At 55.3% G+C, this 22,738-nt stretch overlaps 2 protein-coding genes across 2 annotated transcripts; one reads left to right on the top strand and one right to left on the bottom strand.

Moving 5' to 3' along the window:
* The first annotated feature begins 7,476 nt into the window (after window positions 1–7,476).
* Window positions 7,477–12,225, top strand: TUBB1 (tubulin beta 1 class VI). The gene is made up of 4 exons (XM_037153566.2): window positions 7,477–7,729; window positions 10,162–10,270; window positions 10,730–10,840; window positions 10,921–12,225. The coding sequence occupies exons 1-4, from the start codon at window positions 7,673–7,675 to the stop codon at window positions 11,997–11,999; spliced, it is 1,356 nt and encodes a 451-aa protein (XP_037009461.1). The 5' UTR covers window positions 7,477–7,672; the 3' UTR covers window positions 12,000–12,225.
* Window positions 12,226–17,401: 5,176 nt separating this feature from the next.
* On the bottom strand, window positions 17,402–21,135 carry ATP5F1E (ATP synthase F1 subunit epsilon). The gene is made up of 3 exons (XM_037153572.2): window positions 21,002–21,135; window positions 18,939–19,065; window positions 17,402–17,547 (listed from the first exon to the last, which is right to left on the bottom strand). The coding sequence occupies exons 1-2, from the start codon at window positions 21,031–21,033 to the stop codon at window positions 18,942–18,944; spliced, it is 156 nt and encodes a 51-aa protein (XP_037009467.1). The 5' UTR covers window positions 21,034–21,135; the 3' UTR covers window positions 17,402–17,547; window positions 18,939–18,941.
* Window positions 21,136–22,738: the final 1,603 nt, after the last annotated feature.

The raw sequence follows: 22,738 nt of genomic DNA on the forward strand, positions 1-22,738 counted from the left end.
CAGGCAAGGGTCAGACGGAGGGTCCTGCAGCCCCAGGGAAGGCAGGTTACCCAGAGGGAGGGGTGGGGACAGATTCAGGCTGCTATAGGAAGTCCTATGCATATAGGACTTCCAGAGCACCCAGAGTCCAGGAGCTGCAGCCCACCTGGCCTTCCCTGGGTCAGGAGCGGGTCAGACTCAGAAGGTGATGGGAAATCGGGCAGGAGGACCCGGAGCGGGTTGGGTCCAGGTACCTGAAACCACAGCTTTCAAGTCAGTGAGCGACTGAGGTCCGGGTGACATGTCCTGCCTCTTTAGCCCTCGCAGTGGGTCAGACACTCGGACCCAGGGCCCTTCCTTCACACGTGAGCTTAGCTGTGATCAGTGGCTGCTGAGCTCTCTGACAGGGTGTGGCCTCGGGCCAGGTCAAGCCACCCTGGAGCCTGCAGCTGGCAGCCAGAGCCCAGGCACAATCTGGGGTGGCCTCGGGTCCAGGAGCTCTGGGACCACAGCACGCAGATACACTCGAAGAAAGGGCCACTGGGCCTCAGGAAGAGAAAGGGGGCCGAAGAACCTGCTGGACTGGCCGCCCCGGTGGCCTGTCTGTCTCTCCTTAAAGCAAATAAATGCGCCTGAACAGCAGCCTCAGGCCCTTGGGAACCTGGGAGCTGGTCCTGTGAGGACGCCTGGTTCTGACGCATGTTCCCCCCAGCCCAGATCAGGGGGACTCCGGCAGGGCCCCCCCACCGCCCTCCAAGGCCCTCCTGCCTGGGCTGGGCTCCAGCCGCTCCTCCTACACTGTGGGCGCCCCCCCCGCCCCCGGTCCCATCACGGCTTGAGACCTGGAGTCTCCTGAAACCACTACAAAGTCCTCTCTCTGGAAGCCAAACTTGTGCCCTGAGTTTTTCCTCCTGATGTACCTGAGTCACACCTGGTCCCCCATAACACTTAAGGGCAGAGATGATGACATTCTTGAGCATTCTCCAGATTGGGGAGCATCTGTCTTCTTTGGATGTTACCACAACCCTATGAAGTGGGTTGCATGCTATCTCCCCATTTTACAGGTGGGAAGGCTGAGGCTCCGGAGTGGTCAGGAGACCTGTACTTAGCATGAGGCTCCTGGTGACGGGTTGGCATCTAGTCCCTGCCCCCTTCTCCCCATAAAGTCTGGCACATGTGTTCCAAGGCCACAACACAAAAACCAATTATTTCTAAAGATAAGGTTGATTCTCCCCTCATCCCAGTAAAGAAAACACAGACTTTCTGGATGGGCAAGGGCTGGCCCATCTCCTCCCAACCTGAAGAAGAACACGAACAGCGTGAGGCTTTGTCTCTGTGGAATTGCCCCGGAAGCCCCCTTCCCTCTTCCTTCATGGCCTGTCGTCTGGCCCCCACTGGCTGCGGGCTCTTCCCATAATTCCACATTCCTGAGCTTGGCCACTTCCTGGACACTGCCCTTGTCGGGAGGGAGGCTGGCAGTGTGGGCAGGCCTGGCTCCGCAGGGCACCTTGGCTTTCTCGCTCCCTGCGGGGATCCCCCGTGTCCACGTGTCCGTGAGGTCTACGCTCAGCCTGAATCCCAGAGCCTTTGCAGCGGAGGCCTCCTGATTTGGAGGGGTCAGAGGTGAGATCAATCCTGCCGCCGTCCCCAAAGGCCCTGGTCGGCACACCCTCTCCTGGCTACACACCCTGGCTCCGGAAGCAACGTGCCTCCTGGGGGTCCCGTCAGCATCTGTTCAGAATGTGCTGGTCACAGCCTGGCCCGCAACACACAGCCCACCCGGGAGCTGCCCCACGGACTCCTTCCGAGGGTCATTCACTTGCTCGAATGCAGGGCCTTTCTGAAGTTGGACAGTCAGCAGAGAGTGGTGGCCCCCTCCCTGCCCCCCCCCCCCCCGAACTGCAAGGTCAGCCCTGGGGGTAACAGTGGAAATGAGTCTGTGAGGAGCTCACAGCAGGGAACGGTGGTGCAGGGAAGCAAGCACTCCAAAGGAAGTAGAAAGTGCCCGCACGCAGAGAACACGGGGGAGCCAGAGCCCGGGCCTGGGGGGTTGGCTCTGGAGTCTTCTCCTTGCTCCCCGGGGAGTGGGGGTTGAATAATGAGGACGGAGCCATGGAAAGGGCTGGACCGGGCAGAAGGCAGAGACCGTGCCGAGTTCTCAAGGTGCAGAAGTGCCAGGTAGGCGTGCTCAGCTGGGGGAGCCCAGTGGGGAGCCAGGTGGCCAGCCAGGTGGCCGCAAGCAGGTGGGGCTCGACCAGCAGGAGCTCCGGGAGCCAGGAGCATGGCTGCGGCGGCGTCTGCAGGCTGGCGGGACCTCCTGGCGCAGGCCTCTGCTGCCGCGTGCGCCCCAGACACTGTCCGCTCCCTCTCCCTGCCCCTCACTGGCACTTTCTGTCGGGGATCTGAACCACACATCAGCTGTGGTGAGAGGGGGTGGTTTTACCCTGGTGGCAGCTAGTTTCCCAAAGGGCGGCAGGCGAGATCTGATTTATGCCCTTAAGATGCCTCGGGCGGGGGTGGAGAGGGGGCCCTGGCCGGTGGCTTGGTTGGTTGGGGTGTCGTCCTGTCACTCTGAGGTTGAGAGTTGATCTCCGGTCAGGGCACGGGCAAGAATCAACCAACGAACCAGTAAATGAGAGGAGCAACAAAATCAATGTTTCTCTGTCTCTCCCCGCCCTGCCCCGCCCCCCCAATCCCTCACCCCATTCCTCTCTCTCTAAAGTCAATAAATAAAATTTAAAAAAATCCCTTTGGTGGCCACGGAGAGGTAAAATGGAAGGAGGCAAGAGTGAGGTCAGGTGGGAGCTACTGTGGTCACAGATGGGACAGCTGGTGGTGATGCCTCTGGAGAGATGGTGGCGGTGACAGCAATGGATGCTGAGTCCCAGGGGCAGGACTCGGGCACCGGCCAGGGGTCAGGAGAAAGGTGAGGCGAGCAGCCGCTGCCCCTCAACACCTCATGCAGGACCCGGGGACCTGGCCCGTCTCTGGCCGCGCCCCACCCCGGCGCTCAAGGGAGCCGACTTGCTCTCTGAGCCTCGGGTTCCTGAACCAGGTGGCAGAGAACTTGGTGGAGTCCTGTAGAAAGGGGACCAGAGCTGTCTCTGAGTCCCCGGAGTGTAGGCCCACACTCGTCACTTCCCCGAGGCCCCTCGAGCCCCCAGAGAGCCCCTGGCCGATGTTTCTTGGATAAGCGAATGGATTTCTGAGACGCGCACAGCGCAGGTTTCTTAGACAAACACAGGCTTGAAGAATACACCTACTTTTGTCTGACGTCGGCTTCAGGGGGCTGACCCTATTGTGCGTATCTGTTTCTGCCACAGGATGTCTCTCCTCAGAACCACTGCAGCTCGGGGGGAGGTGGGAGCCCCAGGAGGGGGGGGTTAATGGCTCTTCAGAGTCTCGGGGGTCGGTGGGGGCAAGTGCGTGTCTCCTCCTGCACATCAGAGACGCCCCGGCCCAGCCCTCCCATTCTCACTGTGCGGAGGGGACAGCTGAGGGCTTCCACTGCCTGGGCTGGGGGGCCGGAGGGGCACCGTGACGCAGGTAGGAAGGGGCATTTCGGCTCGGGAACAAGGTCTCAAACTCCACAGAGCCAGGCAACCGGACTTAGGGAGACACAGCCATGCTCTCCTGGCTCCTCTTCTCTCACAACTCCTTCTTCTTCCCAGAACTTTCTTCCACAAGTAGGAGAGCACGCCGCAGCAGAGGACGGAAAGTGGAGCTCGGTTCATCTGGTGATGTGCCCACACCCGCTGAGTCACTCATAATGGCTCCTCCTCGGATGTCACTTTCTTGCTAAGACGTTTGGAAAAACTTCTGCTTCTGAACCACAGGCAAACACTGTAACTCAACAGCCTTCTCTGAGTTATCCAAGGACCTTCCATGTACGCAAAGGGGGAGATCGGGGCGGACGAATCCGTGGATTCTCTGGGTGCTGGTTTTTTCCTAATTACATTTCATTTGTCAAATGGAGGTGGGGGCGCCCCTTCTGCGTCCTGGGGGACAGCTCCCGGGGGAAGTCTGGACGCAGGCGATTTGGGGATTCTGGATGACACTTGGCTTTTCTTATCATCTTACTTCTGTTCCCATAATAGACCCAAGTGACATCCAGGAAAAGGCCGGCTGCCATGGCGTCTCCTCCTGAACCCTGTTGGAGGCCGGAGGAGAGTGTGTTTCAGCTGAGGGCCTCCTTGGTTCTGTCAGTGTCTCAGGCAGTGGGCACGGTCGTTGTGTGGTGGTGTCACCTACCGTGTGTGCTCAGGGATGCTTTTGCTCCTGCGCCCTGCCCCCTGGCCTCTGACACTCTGAAGCTCTGAGCTCCAGCTCAGTCACTGCACACTGGCTGTTGCCATGGCCCTTCTGCAGGGGACAAAAGGACTGTCCTCCATCACAGAGCTGCATGGCTCACCTGTGTCCCAGGAAAGGGCCACTACTGTCGGTCCGAGAAGGTACTGTGTACTCACCACTGCACTGGCTTTACTGACCAGGCCGTCCGAGGGCAGCCTTCTCCTCGGGGACACAGCCGCCTCCACCAGGACAAAGGGACGCAGACAGTGGGCACCTCTCAGACCTGTGCGTGGCCGCCCACGGCCCTCTACCCAGACCCTCCAACTCAGATAGCCAGCCCCCTGTGCCCATGACGAGCTCAGTGTGGCGCATGGTAGGCGCTCACTCCCTGGAAAAGGAGGGTACCATCTAGGTACAGTGAACCACAACTTCTAGTCCTCGCGAAGCAGCCTTGGAAATGTGGCCTGCGAAGGCGCGCAGTCCTCGCAGCAAACCTGGGCCTGTCACCCTGAGCCGCCACCGAGAAAACGCAGGTTCAGGGAGGAGGTGGCATCTGCCCTCACCCGCTGCCCCGCCCCCACAGCGGCAGCGACTCAGCTGGACAAACACTGCCCGTGGGGCTGCGAATCAGTGCAAACGGGGGCCTCTCTTTGCCCTTTTGCCAACTGCCCCATTGACAGGAAAACCTGTGAAGCCCTCGTCTGGAGACCTGGCTTCCGCTCCCTGAGCAAATGGGGATGCGCTGCGGGGCGGGCGGCCACAGAGCCCTGCTCTGAGCCCAGGAGGATCTAACGCCCTCCCCCCCTCCCCAGGGACAGCTGTGGCTACTGCAACGACAGACCTCTGCCGACGTGCCTGCCTCTGAGAACAGTGTGCACTTTTGGCGGAGACCACCTCTTCGGGATGGTGGAAAGGCCCCGCCCTCCACGAGGACACACGTGGAATACATACATCACCGCCTGTGAGGAACACCTGCCGTGCTCAGCATGGCCCCCACACCTGCCAGGTGTGTGCCTGCTGGGCAAACATTTGCTGAGGCCCTGTCCCCAACCTGCCCGTTGGGGCACTCAGAGGGGACAAGAGCGGTAGCTCCCGGGCCGGGGGAGATAAGGCAGGCCTAGAAGTAATTAGCAAACACTAGATGTGAGGTGCGGGGGCGAGGGAAGGGGCGTCTGTGACCCATGGGCTTTGAGGAAGGTCACAGGGAAGGTCACAGAGCCCCAGGAGGGCAGGCGACTGGGGAGCTGCCCCGGGGCTATGTGGGAGTTAGATGAGTAGTGGGGGGGGGTGAGCTAGGGAGGCCAGGATGGGGAATGGAGGGAAGGGTGGGGGGGGGGCTTCTACTTTGTGAAAAGTACTGCTAGGCACCTGTGAATTTTTTCGTCTTGAATTTATACTCTTCACCGTTGGGGGTGGCAGGGTTTGAACCAGAAGCAGCGGTGAGGCCTTGTCTGCGAGGCCTGTGTCCTGCCGATTTGGGTAGAAATTCCAAGCTTGAGAAGTGTTAGCAGAGCACTAACCCTGTGCCACGGTGGTGGGGACGCCCAGTTGTTACCGGTTGTCAACGCTCGGCCACACCGGCTTACCTCTTCCCTTGAACCACATTGCTACTGGGTTGCCTAAACGTTGGCCACTAAGTTGCAGCCCTGGTGGCGCCACAGTATCTCCTGAAAAGAGGATTTGCATTCGCAGAAGCCGGCCAGATCCTGTGCAGCGAGGGAGGGAACTCTAAGGTCGATACAGTGTTATCACGCAACCCAGGTGTGTCCCGGATGTGTCGCTGTCCTAGCCCTGCCCTTCACAGCACGTTCTCCCCAGCCGGGACCCCACCCAGGGTCCCACAGTGCTCTGCCGGACAGCGGTGGACCTTGGCAGTGCTGGCGTGGGCCCTGGGGACAAAGTCCTTTCCCTTCAGACCCAGCCGGGCTCCTCCATCCTGTGGACGGATGCCTCTGGGAGCGAGTAGACACTATTCCCCCCAGAAGTCCGCCGTTAGTGACCTTCCTGCCCGCACCACTGACCTCACGTCTTGAGCCTCCCCAGGCTCAGAGAAAGGGCACCGGGTTTAGGAGCTGAGGGTCAGGATGGGGCTTGGGAGGCAGGACAGACCCCGCCGCTGATGTCACCCATCTGGTCAGAGGCAGGGAGGGCAGACTGACCCCAGCTGTCTGCTCCGTTCCGGAACCCCAGCTCCCAATGGGCGTGCCCGACATACGGCAGGTCCCTGTCGGTGGCTGCTCAGTGAATGGGGGTCCACCTTGGCCTTGGGGTGCCGGGCAGATGCTGCAGAGGCGTCAGGGAGGGGGTGCTTGCTGAGGGTGGCTGCCCACGTGTCGGGGCTCTGAGCCTCTGGAGCTCGGTGCTGCTGGGCGGGGCTGGCCGTGGGGAGCGGGTGGCGGGGCCTGGGCCTGGTTTTGCAGGGGGTTTGCTGGGAGTCCAGGGAAGCAAGCCAAGGACCTGGCCAAGTGGGTTTCCGCCTCTGTGTCCCCCTGGGCGGAGCCCTCGGGCTGGGCCTTAGGGACACGCGGTTGCGAGTCCATGTGGCTCTCGGAGACCCCAGGAAACAGATGGCGAGCCCTGAGTCCACCGGACAGGGGAACAAGAGCGAAGGGGACAACAGAGAACGGGGCCAGGGAGGGCGCTGGGGGGACGGGCAGGCCCGGGCCTGGACAGAAGGCTGCTCGGGACAGGGACCGAGCAGTGTGCAGGGAGGAGGCTGGAAGAAGGGAGCGAACAGGGTGCAGGCCATGGGCCCATGGTCCTGGTGGACACGCCCTCCCATCCAGGAAGGCCCTGCGAAGTCACCCTGTGCCACCGGTGGCTTCAGGACCACTCCTTCGGAGGTGTGGCAGAGACCATGGGAGCCACGGTGGGTTCTTATTGAGGGTGCGGGGAAGATGCCGTGCTGGTTGTGTGGCTGTTGTGAAGTCACTTCAGGCTCTGGGACATCACGTGTGGTCTCATTTGTCAAGTTTCGACAAAAGGATTTCCAGTAGTACAACTGGCGTGGACGGGGCGGCTCTGGGGAGGTGGTTCCAGTCACCCCAGGAAGCTGGGAGCCTCGGCTCAGTTGTCACTACAGGCGCCTAACTCTCACCGCAGGCCCATACCTTGGGCTGGATCTCCAGACACAGCACAAAGGCAGCCTTTGGCCCTGAACTCTAGGAAATGACCAGGCAATCTTCAGTGTCGGGAGAGAGAAACCACGGCCTTCACTAGGAAGAGCGCAGAAGGCTGGGGGCTGGGCCTCGGGGCTGGACACGCCCTTGGGCCCCCTGGCAGGGCGGCTGGGTCAGCCACCCCACCGCTGCCCGGGCCAGAGTGGTGCTGGGCTCACGCGGTGAAGGAGGCTGTCCCTGAGTCTGCGGGTTCCGTGAAGACCTTGCACTTGGGCGCAAGCAAGATGCGAGAAATCGTGCACATTCAGATCGGCCAGTGCGGCAACCAGATCGGAGCCAAGGTAAGGAGACTTGCCTTTCCCACGCCAGCTCCGCGGTGGCCCCCAGGCGCCACCGACCAAGACACTGCCTCCGTGAGCTGAGCTGACTTCGTGTGGTTATTGGGTATTTGATTACTAATGCCTTTAATTAAAAAGACACAGGAAATAGCAAAGACTTACAGGGTTAGTTTAATCCATGGAGTCCCAGGTGTATGATCCACACATTGACCATTTTTACTTCATCGTCTGCAGCAATGAAAACATTTCATAACTTCAAACAGTAACTTGTCTCCAGCTTTTCCCAAGTTTGTCAGGTAACTTTTGATGCCCTATCAGTAAGCTATCTTTTCCCTTTTCTCCAAAATTTATGTTATAAGGCTAGAAAAGATCAAGTGCGTACTATTCCATTGAATGTGCAATACAAAAGAAAAGAGGTGAACCCAGAAGTTTTGTGCATGGCAGCAAAGAGAATTAAAATACTCCCTCTGGAATATACACGCGTTTTCTCCTGCCCCCTTAACTTTCTCCACAAAGGACCCAGTTAGTTTGGCTAACGCTAAGAAAACTGATGAATAGGACTCAATGCCTCCAAGCCTAATCTTTAAGGAGTTTTAGTTCTTGATTTTAGAGAGAGAGAGGGAGAGAGAAAAAGAGAGAGAGGAGAAGAGAGCAGAGGAGAGAAACATCCATTTGTTGTCCCACTTACTTATGCGTTCATTGTATGTGCTCTGACTGGGGATCGAACCCACGACTTCGCCGCGTTGGGGCTCCAACCCTCATTTTAAGACGACCAATGCTACGGTATCTCATTGTTCTCATTGCTATTTTAAAATGAATTTTACAAGTATGAAGTGTATTAAAACTATCTTTTAATTTAAAAAAAAACTGTGGCAAAACAAAGCATGAGATTTACCATCTTAACCATTTCAGAGTTTATCACTCGGGGTACCCGGCGGAACTGAAACTGCCCCCCTAAACCTGCTCCCCATTCTTCTTCCCTTGGCGCCTGGCACCCCCTTCCTACTCTGTCTCTATCCATGCGACCCCTCTGGGCCCCTCACGTAAGTGGCATCTACAGAATTTGTCCTTCGGTGCCTGGCTCATGTCACTGCGCTCGATGTTCTCCAGGCTCCTCCAGCCGTAACAGGTGTCAGAGTTTCCGTCCTGTCTTGAGGCTGAGTAATGACATCCCAAGGGGCAGACGGACCAGTGTGCCCGCGGCTCCACCCACTGGCACTGGGGTCTTTTCCCACTTCTGGCTGTCCTCCTGAAGGATGCAAAACCCGGTCCTTCCATGCAGGGGGACTCCTGGGGCAGAGCACAGTGCCGCTGGGAGGGAGGCCGCCCCCTCCATGCCAGTGATGGCCTCCCGAACTAAGACGCACAGGGAGGTGGGAGGCCTGAGCTCCCCAGCTCTGAAGTTGGGAGATAACGCGGACAGCGGGGAGGGGCAGGGCTCCAGGTTGACTGGGTCTCAGCTTTCACTGCAGAGCGGTGTGGGCTAATGGTTAGGCCCCGGGAGCTACTTCCTGTTCAGGGCCCTAAGAACTTGAACTAGTTACATTTAATTTGTGGTGCTGCAAAACTTATATTCACGTATTCTTTCACACTCTCAAACAGGGCTGACAATTTACTGTAAATAAGACCACGGCTGGAGCAGAACCAGCATTTACAAACCGTCACAGGAAAAAGCCCTGGAGGACTTTAACGTAAATGAACGTATTTTCATTGCACGGGCCTATGTGCTTCCAGGGCGGTGAAAAGCAGCTGAGTAATTGTTTCCGGCCCCAGAGCCTGGCACGTAGCTCTGTTATTGACAATAAACACTGTGCACGTGGCTGGAAGGGTGGTGTGTCCGAAACAGCTACCAGAGAACAAGCTGCGTGTGGTTCTGAATTGCGCGCACAGCGGATCCCCCAAATGCACGCGGCCTGCCCTGGGCGTGGGGGTCCCGGTCCCGCGGTCTGGGTGAGCTGCAGGAAACCACGTCCACAGTGAAATGAGATAGCGCGGTGAAGCTAAGGGTCCGGCCTGTCTCCACGCCGGAGCCCAGACTCGACCTGCTTGAGGCACCGCAGGGAGGGGTGACAGATACGTCGTCTGACGGGAAGTTCTAATCTGAACCAACCGCTCGGTGTGCGCAAGTCTGGGTTTAACAGGAGCCAAGTCCCGCGTATCGGCGTGCGTGGCCAGTGCCCTTTAGGAGCTCGGGGTGTCGGTGGGGGTGCAGACCACTGTCCTCAGAGCAGTGGGCGGCAGGGGCAGCAAGGGAGTGGCGCCTTGGGGAGAACACGGATGAAAAGCACGGACGGCGCGTCGGGGGAGGGAAGATCTCGCAGACCCCGGAAAACAGGCCTCCGCCCACCTTCCTGCTCCACCTGGGGGCTCGCTGGAGCCCAAGCGGCCTTTCTCGGGGGTCTGTCTGCACACGGAGCACCCTCGTCTGCTTTCAGTTCTGGGAGGTGATTGGCGAGGAGCACGGGATCGACGCGGTGGGCAGCTACGGCGGGGACTGCGCCTTGCAGCTGGAGAGGATCAGCGTGTACTACAACGAGGCCCACGGTAGGAGGCCGCGCCCGGGCGGACAGCGGCCACCAGTCCCTGGGGGTGGGGGGTGGGGGTGGGGGGACCACAATCGGTCACGGGAGCGATGTGCAGGCGGGGCGGCAGAATCCCGAGTGATGGGACCCCAGGCCCTGTTCAAAGAAGCCGCCGAAAGGGGGCGCGCGTCTCAACGCGAGCAGTAAGCACCGACCGCCCTTTTTTGGTTTTTAAATGAAAACCAGAAGCGTTTCCAACCGGAACAGACTGTCACTCGCCACACAGCACCGCCGAGTAACGAAGAAAGAATTTCTAGGGCGTCTTACAAATTTGCAGGGTCAGGATGTAATCTCAGTCTCTTTCTACCGAAGACACCTTTTGCCCCTTTTCTTTTAGGCCCCAGGCCACAAGGTTCTATCTTGATGGAACATTAACTTGCAGCAAAACAACGGCTTGCTGACTCCCTGTTTTTCCACGCAGGGAGGAAGTACGTGCCCCGAGCCGTCTTGGTGGACCTGGAACCGGGGACGATGGACAGCATCCGGTCCAGCAGGCTGGGAGCCCTCTTCCAGCCCGACAGCTTCGTCCACGGTAGGTCTTCCCGCCTCCCGGGGATGTCCCGCTCCCTCCACCCCCAGGGGCGCACCGTGACCGCGGCCCGTCTGCCGCAGGTAACTCCGGGGCCGGCAACAACTGGGCCAAGGGCCACTACACGGAGGGCGCGGAGCTGCTGGAGAGCGTGCTGGACGTGGTGCGGGCGGAGAGCGAGGCCTGCGACTGCCTGCAGGGCTTCCAGCTGGTGCACTCGCTGGGCGGGGGCACGGGCTCGGGCCTGGGCACACTGCTGCTGAACAAGATCCGGGAGGAGTACCCCGACCGCATCCTCAACTCCTTCAGCGTCATGCCCTCGCCCAAGGTGTCGGACACGGTGGTGGAGCCCTACAACGCCGTGCTCTCGGCCCACCAGCTGATCCAGAACGCCGACGCCTGCTTCTGCATCGACAACGAGGCACTCTACGACATCTGCCTCCGCACGCTGCGGCTGCCCACGCCCGCCTACGGCGACCTCAACCACCTGGTGTCGCTGACCATGAGCGGCATCACCACCTCCCTGCGGTTCCCGGGCCAGCTCAACGCCGACCTGCGCAAGCTGGCCGTGAACATGGTGCCCTTCCCGCGCCTGCACTTCTTCATGCCCGGCTTCGCGCCGCTCACGGCGCAGGGCAGCCAGCAGTACCGGGCCCTCTCGGTGGCCGAGCTCACCCAGCAGATGTTCGACGCCCGCAACACCATGGCCGCCTGCGACCCCCGGCGCGGCCGCTACCTGACGGTGGCCTGCATCTTCCGGGGCAAGATGTCCACCAAGGAGGTGGACGAGCAGCTGCTCACCGTGCAGACCAGGGACAGCAGCAGCTTTGTGGAGTGGATCCCCAACAACGTCAAGGTGGCCGTCTGCGACATCCCGCCCCGGGGGCTGAACATGGCGGCCACGTTCATCGGCAACAACACGGCCATCCAGGAGCTGTTCACGCGGGTGTCGGAGCACTTCTCGGCCATGTTCCGCAGGAAGGCCTTCGTGCACTGGTACACCGGCGAGGGCATGGACGTCGGCGAGTTCGTGGAGGCCGAGGGCAACGTCCACGACCTGGTGTCCGAGTACCAGCAGTTTCAAGATGCCGAAGGGGCTCGGGAGGAAGATGAGGAGGTCGTGGGCGAGGCCGACTTGGGAGCAGGAAACACGGATGGTTAACCGGGGCGCAGGCACAGACACAGTCTCTCCGCACGCAGCTGTGTCCAGCGGCTGCCCCACGCCCGCTCTGCTCACGGCTCAGCCCCCCAACCCGCCTGGCCGCTCCTGCTCCCCTGGGACGTGGGGCCACGGGTGGGACCCGCTGGTAGGCACGAGGGCCCTCTGCGGGCGCTTGCGTCTGGTGCACAATGTACGCACGCCTTCTAACAGTAAAGAGAATTTGTGGCAAAGCACCCCCTGGCTTGCAGATGTGTACCGGGTGTTTGCGGAGTGTGGGGCTGGGCAGGCGGAGGGTAGTGCCTGCGGGGGAGGGCGTCGCCTCGTGGGCGGCAGCGCTGAGACTGCCTGGACTCCTGATCAGGGCCTGGACCACCGGGACTGCTCAGCATCAGACCTTTCTGGTGCTCGCTGGCTTCTAGAAAAGCCAGGCGACTGGCTGGCATGGGGGTAGCCACCAGCGAGGTGAGGCAGTGCCCACGAGGGCGGGGGAGGGGAAGTGCCGCCCTCCCCTCACTGACAAGGCCCCAACCCGAGACCAAACGGACAGGTGAAGCCCAGCCGTCCAGTCGTCCCCTCTGAGTTCCGAGTGGCCCATTTGGCGTGCTCAGTGTCTCACTCGTGCGGGCCCTGGAACCTCACCTACCCACCTCTTGGTTGGCCCCTCCCACGGGGTCACTGCCTCCCACTCACAGAGAGCAAGTGAGTGGCGGCCACTGCAGTGTCCTTGTGCATCACGGAGGATGCCACTCATTAGGGAGCTTTCGCTGTACTGAGTTTGCAGACACTGCCACACGTGTCGGCGCGATGACACAGCTTTAAACCACCACGAGGTTTTAATCTGTTCCCAGCACCATGGGACACAGTGCAACACAGGGCAGTGAAGCCGCCCACAGCCCTTCCTTACAGCTCACCTATCCCGACAGGCGGCCGGGGCCCTCGCAGTTACCGCTGGGCTCCGCCCTGCTTTGCCCAGGGACGGCGGAAGGGGAGGGTGCTGCGACCCTCACTGCAAGGAGTACTCACTGCAGGGAACACTGACTGCAGGGAACACTGACTAGCTGGGCACCCAGGGCCTTGTCTCCGACCAGCTTCCCTGATCTGCAATAATAAGGCAGCGGGCAGGTGGATGAAGGAGCGCATTCTGAGAAACTTCCCTTTTCCTGCATGCATCGGGGGAAAGGACTAAAACTGCCAGAACAGTCACGTGTTGCTGTGGGCATCGTGGCCTCTATTTACAGAATGAAACAAAAAAGTTTTAAACACTTTCTACTTGTGCTTCAAGAATCACTAAAAAGAGTAAGTTAATAAGAAACTGCACCTGTACATTCTTACTTTGAAGTCCCTAACTTCCTTAGATGCTGAGAAGACTTACGCCCTGTGATTATATAAGAATGTATACACACACTTCCTCTAGTATTTTCCTTCTCAAATCTAAAAAGGCAAACAGCCCTGGCTGGTGTGGTTCACTGGCTTGAGTGCCAGCTTGTGAACCAAAGGGTCACCAGTTCAATCCTCAGCCCAGGCACATGCCTGGACTGCAGGCCAGGTACTGGGTAGCAGGTGTGCAAGAGGCAGCCACACACTGATGTTCCTCTCCCTTCCCCTCTCTAAAATAAATAAAAACCTTAAAAAATGGCCCAAATGAAAGAACAGATCAAAGCTCCAGAAAAAAATACAACTAAGTGACAAAGAGTTAGTCAACCTATGGGATGCACAGTTCAAAACACTGGTCATCAGGATGCTCACAGAATTGGTTGAGTATGGTCACAAAATAGAGAAAAAAGTGAAGGCTATGAAAAGTGAAATAAAGAAAAGTGTACAGGGAGGTAACAGTGATGGGAAGGAAACTGGGACTCAAACCAATGGTGTGGAGCAGAAGGAAGAAAGAAACATCCAACCTGAACAGAATAAATTTTTAAAAAATGAGGAGAGGCTTAGGAATCTCTAGGACATCTTTAAACTTTCCAACATCTGAATTATAGGGTTGCCAGAAAGAGAGGAGGAGGAGCGAGAAATTGAAAACTCATCTGAAAAAATAATAAAGGAGAACTTCCCCAATCTGGCAAAGGCAGTAGACTTCCAGGAAATCCAGGAAGCTCAGAGTCCCAAAGAAGGTAGACGCAAGAAGGAACACACCAAGGCACATCATCATTACATTAGCCAAGATTAAAATGAAGGAGAGAATCCTAGAAGCAGCAAGAGATAAGGGGACAGTCACCTACAAAGGAGTCCCCATCAGACTGTCAACTGATTTCTCAAAAGAGACCTTACAGGCAAGAAGGGGCTGGAAAGAAGTATTCCAAGTCATGAAAGGCAAGAACCTGCATCCAAGATTGCTCTATCCAGCAAAGCTTTCATTTAGAATGGAAGGGCAAATAAAGTGCTTCTCAGATAAAATCAAATTCAAGGAGTTCATCATCACCAAGCCCTTCTTACATGAAATGTTAAAGGGGCTTATCTAAGAAAAAGATAAAACATATGAACAGTAAAATGACAACAAACTCACAGTTATTAATAACCAAACCTAAAATGGAAACAAAAACAAACTAAGCGAACAACTAGAACAGGAACAGAATCACAGAAATGGAGATCACGTGGAGGGTTAGCAACAGGGGAGTGATGGAGAAAAGGTACAGGGAATAAGCAGCATAGATGATGGGTAGTAGATAGACAGGGGGAGGGCAAGAGTAGTGCAGGAAATGCAGAAGTCACTTATATGTATGTAGAAGCCCGTACATGTAAGAAGAACTTATATGTACAACCCATGGATGTGAACTAAAGGGGGGAATGCTGGTGGGAGGGGGTGTGCAGGGCGGGGGGGGGGAATGGGACAAGTGTAACAGCATAATCAATAGAATGTATTTAAAAGAATATAGAGAGACCTCTTACAAATTTATACAAAAATTAAAAATAATCTAATAGGAAAACGTGCAAAAAGATATAAATAGGCAACTTGCAGAAAAGTCAAGATCCGAGAGACCAAATATGTAGAAAACAATGTGAACTCACGCTTTCCTTCCGACCAGGAAAGATGATCAAGAAGCTTAACACTTGTCGTCAACAGAAATGTCCAGGAAACTCGCATCGACCGCTGGTGGCGGCGTGAACTGTTCCAGGGACTTTGGATGCAGCCTGCTAACATCTACTTCAAAAACAGACTTTGGTGAGAGTCCGACTACAACAGGTTCTTAAAATACGAAAGTTCACAAGAACCGGTGCGCACGTGTGTTTACTGCACCGCTACTCCTTCCGCTGAGAAAGGAGTGTTCAGAGTAGGTAACGGCTGAGTGCGTCCCGAGGGGCCCAGGCTACGGGACACTGTGGGGCTGTGACGGGATGAGCTAGGGCCGCCCTGGTCGGACTGCTTCCGCTGTGAGGTTTGTTGACCAAGAAGATTAAGGAACAGAAGCGTCCGTGCTACAGTGCCAGTTAATAAAGGGAACAATTAACCCCAGATCCCTATATAGTTGTACGCTTATACGTTCACGTACAGTTCTCTGGGCAAGGAAGGAAGTGCAGGGGGAGAGTCGCCAGAAAAAAAAAGGAAGAAAGTTCTGACTTACATTACTATAAAGATTTTTGTTTGCTCCGTAGTAATCATTAAACTACAAAGAAACTCAATTTTAAATGGCCCAATTGCTTTATTTCAGACTAAATAATATTCCTTTTCTCGGAGTCTAATCAGCCAGACTGATTTAGTTGAAAGATTTCGAAGTGCATCTCACCAGCCTCCTCTTTCGTATGGTAGAAATAGTTAAGAAAAAAAACAAAACCCCAAATCTAGACACCAAAAAGAACCCATCAACTCTGGGTCTGAGGGGCCGATTTCTTTAGTGGTGTGGTTACTACGGGGACACTGGTCTCTCAGAGATGGACGCAGCGAAGTCAGACTTGTAGAGCCTGCTCGGTGCCTTCAAGTCAGGCCGAGCACTCTGCAAGAACCAAGGGTTCGCGACAGCCCCTGGCCACCCAGACGAGTGACTGAGCACCCCGAGCAGGCCTGACCAGGGTCCAGGTGGTCGGGACAGTCCTGCCAGCGGAGCAGGGTGCAGAGGTTTTCTCATCGGGTGTCATTTCAGGGCACTTTTTAATTAGAGAAAGAGCCTCGGGAACTTTTTGCTGGCAATGAATGTCTTTCTTATTCGGTTCCTGTCATCCTTGCCAGGTCACAAGCCTGGTCCCTAAGTCTCACATCTGGCCCCTTACTAAATGATTTCTAATTACTATTCAGCCCTTTGCCATTTGGTCACTCAGGTTCTCAAAAAGGCCCCTCGGCCCGGTGATTCTCCGACTTCTGTGACTGTGGAACTCCTGACCATCCCGGGGCCTGGACTTCAGAACGGCGGGCGACACCCCCAGGCCAAGTGCCACTGAAGCTGGCTGTCTGGCGCCGGCCCCTCCCCATCACTCTGCCGCTTCTCCTGGCAGGCCCTGTGGGAGAATTCAATAAAACCCACAGGTCAAGTGTCCCAGGGGCAGGAAGTCGTCTCTGTGAGCACAGAACAAAGACATTTTCTGGGCTCCTTAGCACTGCTAAGTGGTCGTGACAAATGACTATTAGCTTAAGTACCATGGTGAGAACTGGGACTGGGCCTGGTGCACAGGCTGAACAGTGTTTCAAAATTTCCTGTTCAAATTTATTTCTCTACTCTCTGAAAAGAGTTAAAATCAAGTAGCTTACTTTGCAGTGGGGCTCTACTCAGCCAAGTGCTTCCAAGTTTCAAAGATAAAACGAAACACTTGCAACAACCCCTCACCCTCGAATGCTTAATGACCGAACGCATCACCTCGCAAACGCCACGTCTCCGTGCAACCCAGGCCCCGGACGGCAGTCAGGATCCTCGGATTTTAACCGCAGCTCGGCCGTCAACTCGAGCAGCAGTTATGGGACGGCTCTGCCTCGCTCCCTGTGAGCGACGCCCAGGGTGATGAAGACTCATCTACCCAATACCACGAGCGGCTTCCAGGGCTTCAATCCCAACGATAACAGTTTTTCTCCACGGGTTTTAAGTGTGCAGGAAGAAAGGAATACCCAATTCAGTATTTCCCCTCTGATCAAGGGTTTAGTAATCACTCTCACTTAGCCTACTGGCCAAGCAGCGCCGCCTCGGGGACCGCCGCCTGCGCAGGGCCACACCAGGGGACAAGCGGCTCTCACTCGGCTTCTGCAACTCAAAGATAAGGGGCAACGAGGGCCCAATGACGAGCCTGACTTAGCCAGCTCACGTGGTGGAAAAGAGAACTTTCTGGTTGAGACATTTCAAACGGTTTCCTGGGTCTCTTTGGTCACTAGACACTGAAGCCACGTCTCTCACCTAAGGACCCCGGTTCACCACCCACAGCCGCCAGAGCCCCCATCAGAAAGGAGGAGGCGCGAAGGAAGCCACCACCGCCAGCACGAGTGACCGCACTTCAGTTTATTGGCACCGTCCACCTATCCAGGGACAGGTGTCCCCCCCACGGAGCAAGGCTGCCTTCCGTCTGCCACAGCTCGTGCCCACACATCTTCACCTCGAAAACAGAGCAGTGTTCAAGCTTTAACCAGGGTCTAGGAGGAAAAAAGAAAATGCAAAAGTTGCTAGTCCGCTGTTTTCTCAAAAACCCAACGTGAATGGGGAAGAGAACGTCTCTACAATGAATTATCTAAGTGGCTTTCACTCAGTCAGCCGGTGAAGAACATGGGCTCCCAGCAGGGCCTCAGCTGAACAGGCCCTTGTTTCCCCGCTAAATGAAACCAAACACTCGCCTAGCAATAAAGCAACTTCTCAGCCTTTAAAGACACTAAAATCCCCCTGTGCTGCCAGGGTAGGGGCCAAGCAGAGGCACGTGGAGAGTGCTCAGCACTTCGCTGACGGAGCCAGCGGCGATCACAGGGCCTGGGGCGATCACAGGGCACAGGAGCCGGTGCTGCAGAGAAGGGCTGGGCTGGTCTCCGTCAGCCCCTCGCTGCAGACCAAACAACCCGCCCCGGAAGCGGGCCCCATCACTCAGAGTTAAGAGATTAGACAGAGCCCCTAGAAATAGGACTGAATTCAAAACACCGCATTTCCAGACTCATAATAAAATATTTACTAATTCAAAATGAAAATGAAAAGTGCTTAGGGGAGACAGTTCCAATAAGTAAAATTGCTCATAAGCACAAGCTGCCAAAGGATTAATATTTATTACGTTTCTCTGCTACTGCAGGTCTGAAGCTTGTTAAAAAGCAAAGCAAGAAAAGTAAATCTGAAAAACATCTCTCTGGTAATTTGCCTTATCTTTGAAATAACTGTCAAAAGGTGATTTGGAGATCAAATCACTTCAGCAGTTTGGAGCACTGTAGTCTCGGTGACGGTCTCACACAGTACAGAAGGTCACTCTAGGTTGCCGGCACCCTTGCAAGTGAGAGAGGGCCGTGTGCTCAGGGAGCCTGGTGCACTCAGCCCGGCGGCTCTCACTGCAGGGTCCCGTGGATGCTGCTGCATGACACACGGCAGGACCCTGGCCCGTACCTGCAGCCCTTCCATTCAGGGGGTGATTTGTGAGAACACTGGCAGGTGTGGGGGAAACAAAACCACAAAGAACTGTCATTTTTCATGCTCCCGAACTGTTATGTAACTCCAACAGCAATTACGAAAATGAGAGTTTATCCTCCCAATTATCTGACTTTGTGCAAGTGAAACCAGTTTCATTAAAGTAAGATGGCTCTCTAATCAGGCACTGCTAAATGAGCTGAAAATCAATGCGCCGATTACTTCTGCTTGTCAGGGCCCCAAACGGCGCCCTCTGATCATGCCCCAGGGCTTGCATACCCCGCGTGCTTCAGGTGATTACCCCACTCACTGCTCCGTGGACCGACTGACCACATAGTGCCCCAAACCCAACACTAAAAGTACTTCAGATTTTTTTCTGTACTTTAAATAATTAAGATGCAACTCCTCCAAATCAGTCAGAACTTACACATTATTCCTTCTTCACTTTCACAATTTTAACGCTGCTGCCGGAAGTCTTCTCAGCACTCGCCCTGAATTCCGTTTTCAGCGCATCCCTCACTGCCTTCGCACAGATCTGGGAGTATCGGATGTAACTGGGAGAAAACAAGAGACGATGTGCATTTCATTACAATGATCCAGCCAGACTGGTTGTGCAACTGGTTTTTAAATAATATATTTTAGATTTTATTTATTAATTTCTCTAGAGAAAGTGAAAGGGAGGAAGAGGGAGAAACCTCAATGTGTGGTTGCCTGTCATGCACCCCAAAATGGGGACCTGGCCCACCTACAACCCAGGCCAGTGCCCTGACTGGGAATCCAACTAGTGGCACTTTGCTTCACAGGTCAGGCCTCAGTCCACTGAGACACACCAGCCAGGGATAATCCCTATATTTTAAATTCTGGTTTGATGGTACATTATTGTAGAACTGGATTTAGAAATGACTTAATGCCAAAAGAATCTGCACAAAGAAAAAGACGAATAGGAAGAAATGTACCAGAATCTTGGTGTTAGGGTGGGTGGTCTTTGGTTTTTCTACTTTATACTACTTTTCCTCTTTAATGCATATTAATTTAAACTAAAAAAACCCACATAGATAGTTTTAAAAAACCCTGCAGGACAGGAAGAAAATAGACCAAAGTGTTATTGGGGCCTGTAACAGGAGGGATTCTCTCGTTTCTCTACTTAAAACTTCTTGTATTATCCTTATAAGTATATATAATTTAAAAAGAAAAAAAAGTATTTTGAATGGAGAGTTCTTTCTCTGATTAAGTATTTAAAGGTTTTCCCAAGAACACTGGATTCTGCCATTAAAAATACCTCCTCATCAATGTTTCCAAACTAAACTGGAACATCCTCTGAGAACATCATCAATTCTAGCAAAATACCTAACAGCCTGCTTCCTCTTTGGTGGATGGACTCCCATCAACATCTTATTTTCCAGAAGATGGCAACTCACTTTTTATACTTTTTGAAAACAGGAAGGGGGCTGCAGTCTATTTTTTCATGTTTCAGGTTTGGGGGTTTTTTTTGGCCAAAAGTAGGTGTTCCAATGCTTCCACTTTTACTGTTTGGGTGACCTTCAGACTGTTCAATCTTTTCAGCTTGTTTATTTACCCAGAGAAACAACAGAATAAATAGATGGATAATTATACTTGCCCCACCAAGTGGGTGGGAGGAGAGACAAAGGGTGAAGATCATGCGTCACCGCGTCCCTCACACAGCAGGTGCTTAATAAATGGAACCCGCTCCTGGAACTATTCTCCTCCCAATGCTGCAAAGCGTTGCGTGACCTCACAAGCTGGGAACACTGGGTTGCTCAGGTGTCTTCCAGGCCTCCACTAGAAGGTGCCCCTTTGCTCAGGCAGGTAAGAAGGCGTGGCACCTGGAGCAAGACACTATACCCTCTCGACTGGGTAAAAGGTGTGACAGGGAACAGAGAAACCTAAACTGATGTCTTTTCTGTTACACTAGATGCTATGTCCTCTAGTGGGTGCCGCATTTGTGCTTCCATGAGCCACGACCACCTGTGTGCAGGGCTCTCTGCAGGTAAGAGCAACAGGAGTTAGTGCAAAATGAAATCAAAACTGTGCACCCTTACGAATGGCCCCATTGTGACGCTGAAAATATCGGACGACGCTGACAGTGGTCACCTCGGGAGAACTCTCCCCAGTCCTTGTAATTCCCAAGTGTTACATCACTTGTCACTTTTACAATGGAGTGTCAGGAAAAGGGCAAAGGCCCTGGGCCTAAGAAACGCTCTCTCTGGGACAGTGTCGCGGGTGTACTCTCACGGCTTCAGCGGCGTCGCGCCAGGTGCAAATCTGCACCCCGAGGCAGGCAGGCAGGCAGGGTCTCGCGCGCACAGCACCCACGAGCGCGCCTGCACCCCTGGCTCAGCTCTGCCTCCCCACCCGCACGGCCGCCATCTTGGCGCGCTCGCTTGCCGACCCCCGCCGCGCCCTCGTGACCTCCGACCCCGGGCCGCCCTGCGTTCTCCCTCCTGCGCCCCTCCCGAGGCCTGGGCCTACCTGAGTCCAGCCTGTCGCCAGTAGGCCACCATGATGTCTCGAGAGTGGGCTTGTCGGACCGAATCGCGAGGACGAGTCAATGTCGGCTCAACGCTTGACCCAGCTGCCGGAAGGTCAGGCTTGAGAAGCGGAAGAGGCGGGACTTCGGACCTGCCAATCCTGTCGCCTCGGCCCCGCCCGGCCCAATCGGACAGCCCCTACTGCCCCATCGCGGAACTCCCCCGACAACGCCGAGAGCCAATGGGGGCGCGCAGCTCGGACCGCACGTGCCAATCCCGGGGTGCCGGCCGGGCAAGTGTGTACCCATATAGTGCTGGGACACCGCGAGAGGGGCAAGAGAGAGAGAGGTACTGGAGGGAACTTGAGTCCGCGTGGCTTTAGGTCCCCGAGTCGCGAAGCCACAATTGAAGCTGGTGTCGCGGAGCACCCAATGGGGTCCTGATGTGGCGTTGAGGACACCAGAGTTGCAGTTAACTAGGGAACGGGCTTAACATCTTCCAAGGCCTTAGAACCATGTGCTGCGTGCCAGGGCCCGTGGCCCTTTGAAGGGCCGGGGAGGCTGGGGATACAAACACAGGGAATCAGCCTGGGGTTGGGAGACCTCCAGGGGACATGGGAACTTTTGCGTAGGCGCATCAAGTTTTGGGAAGGTTCCTCAACTCAGCAACAGAGCTGGGTTAGAGCCCAGGGCAATTAAGTGTGTTCTTAGTGGGGGGAAAGTGTTCACTTTGCTTTTCACATTAAAAAAGATAATAATTAGCCTTCAAACCAAAAGGTCAAACCAAAGGGTTCAATTCCTGGTTAGGAAAGAAACTATTATAGAATTAGTAGGGGCCAAGGTTCGTTATGTCCACAGCCCTCTTGGAAAGACATCTCTCAATGCCTGAAATTTGTGAAAAGGAAAGGATATGTTTACTTAATGCTATACAAAGTAGTAACCTAACGTCTTCATTAAAATTATCAAAGTCCTTTAGGATATCCGCAGATGCACCCTTCTCCTCCTGCCCTAATTTGAGGGTACCTTAACTCAGGCAAAAGTCTAGGATCCAGGCTCCCACCACTGTCCGCTGTGTCACCTTCCAGGCAGGATCTCTAATTAACCCAAAGCCATGTGGCACCTTCTCATAGTCTACTGGCACGAGTTCTTTGTACCTGTTTTCCAGGCAGAGCCTCTCCTGCTTCCCAGGCCAGGTGGCCAAAGGGAATGCCCAAAGCCTCATGGTTCTCTTCTACCAAAGCTGCGGGAGTCTGCACTCAGCTCAAACCCTGGCCAAGCCAAGAGGGGATCCTCACTCTGGCCAAGTCGAGTGGCACTCTCTTTCTCCTTACATGGCTGCGGGGGTTCCCTACTCTGGCTAAGCCTTGTAGTTCTCTCTCTTCTTGGAAAGCCAAGAGGGGGTCTGCACTCTGCCCAAAGCACATGGCTCTCTCCACAATGGCTGGGTTTAAATCCCCATGCCAATCTTCCTCTGTACCCCCTCCTACAATCAGTTATACCTGCCAGCATTCCTGTATTATTCCAAGTTTACTGGGCTGCCATCATGAGTCTGGGCAGATATGACCCCATGTCCTGGAGCCAATGCTTTCCAAGCTCCCATGCAGGTGCTGTAACTCGGGGGACCTGCACCCCCAGTTACATCGTGGGGGTGGGAGTGACTTCCATCCCCCTAGCTCCAAGCATGGCCACAGCTATTTAACATATCCAAGTGACCCAGCAAAGCCTATAGGTATGTTAAA

The sequence above is a fragment of the Artibeus jamaicensis genome, unplaced genomic scaffold, assembly GCF_021234435.1.
Source record: "Artibeus jamaicensis isolate MK-2021 breed Jamaican fruit bat unplaced genomic scaffold, CSHL_Jam_final contig_685, whole genome shotgun sequence".
NCBI lineage: Eukaryota > Metazoa > Chordata > Mammalia > Chiroptera > Phyllostomidae > Artibeus > Artibeus jamaicensis.

Excerpts from the sequence above, each read along its gene's own strand:
- TUBB1 (XM_037153566.2), top strand. The coding sequence starts at position 7,673 with ATGCGAGAAATCGTGCACATTCAGATCGGCCAGTGCGGCAACCAGATC. Across the intron at positions 10,271-10,729 it reads GTACTACAACGAGGCCCACG|GGAGGAAGTACGTGCCCCGA; the intron begins GTAGGAGGCCGC and ends TTTTCCACGCAG. Across the intron at positions 10,841-10,920 it reads GCCCGACAGCTTCGTCCACG|GTAACTCCGGGGCCGGCAAC; the intron begins GTAGGTCTTCCC and ends CGTCTGCCGCAG.
- ATP5F1E (XM_037153572.2), bottom strand. The coding sequence starts at position 21,033 with ATGGTGGCCTACTGGCGACAGGCTGGACTCAG. Across the intron at positions 19,066-21,001 it reads TGGCGACAGGCTGGACTCAG|TTACATCCGATACTCCCAGA; the intron begins GTAGGCCCAGGC and ends GTTTTCTCCCAG.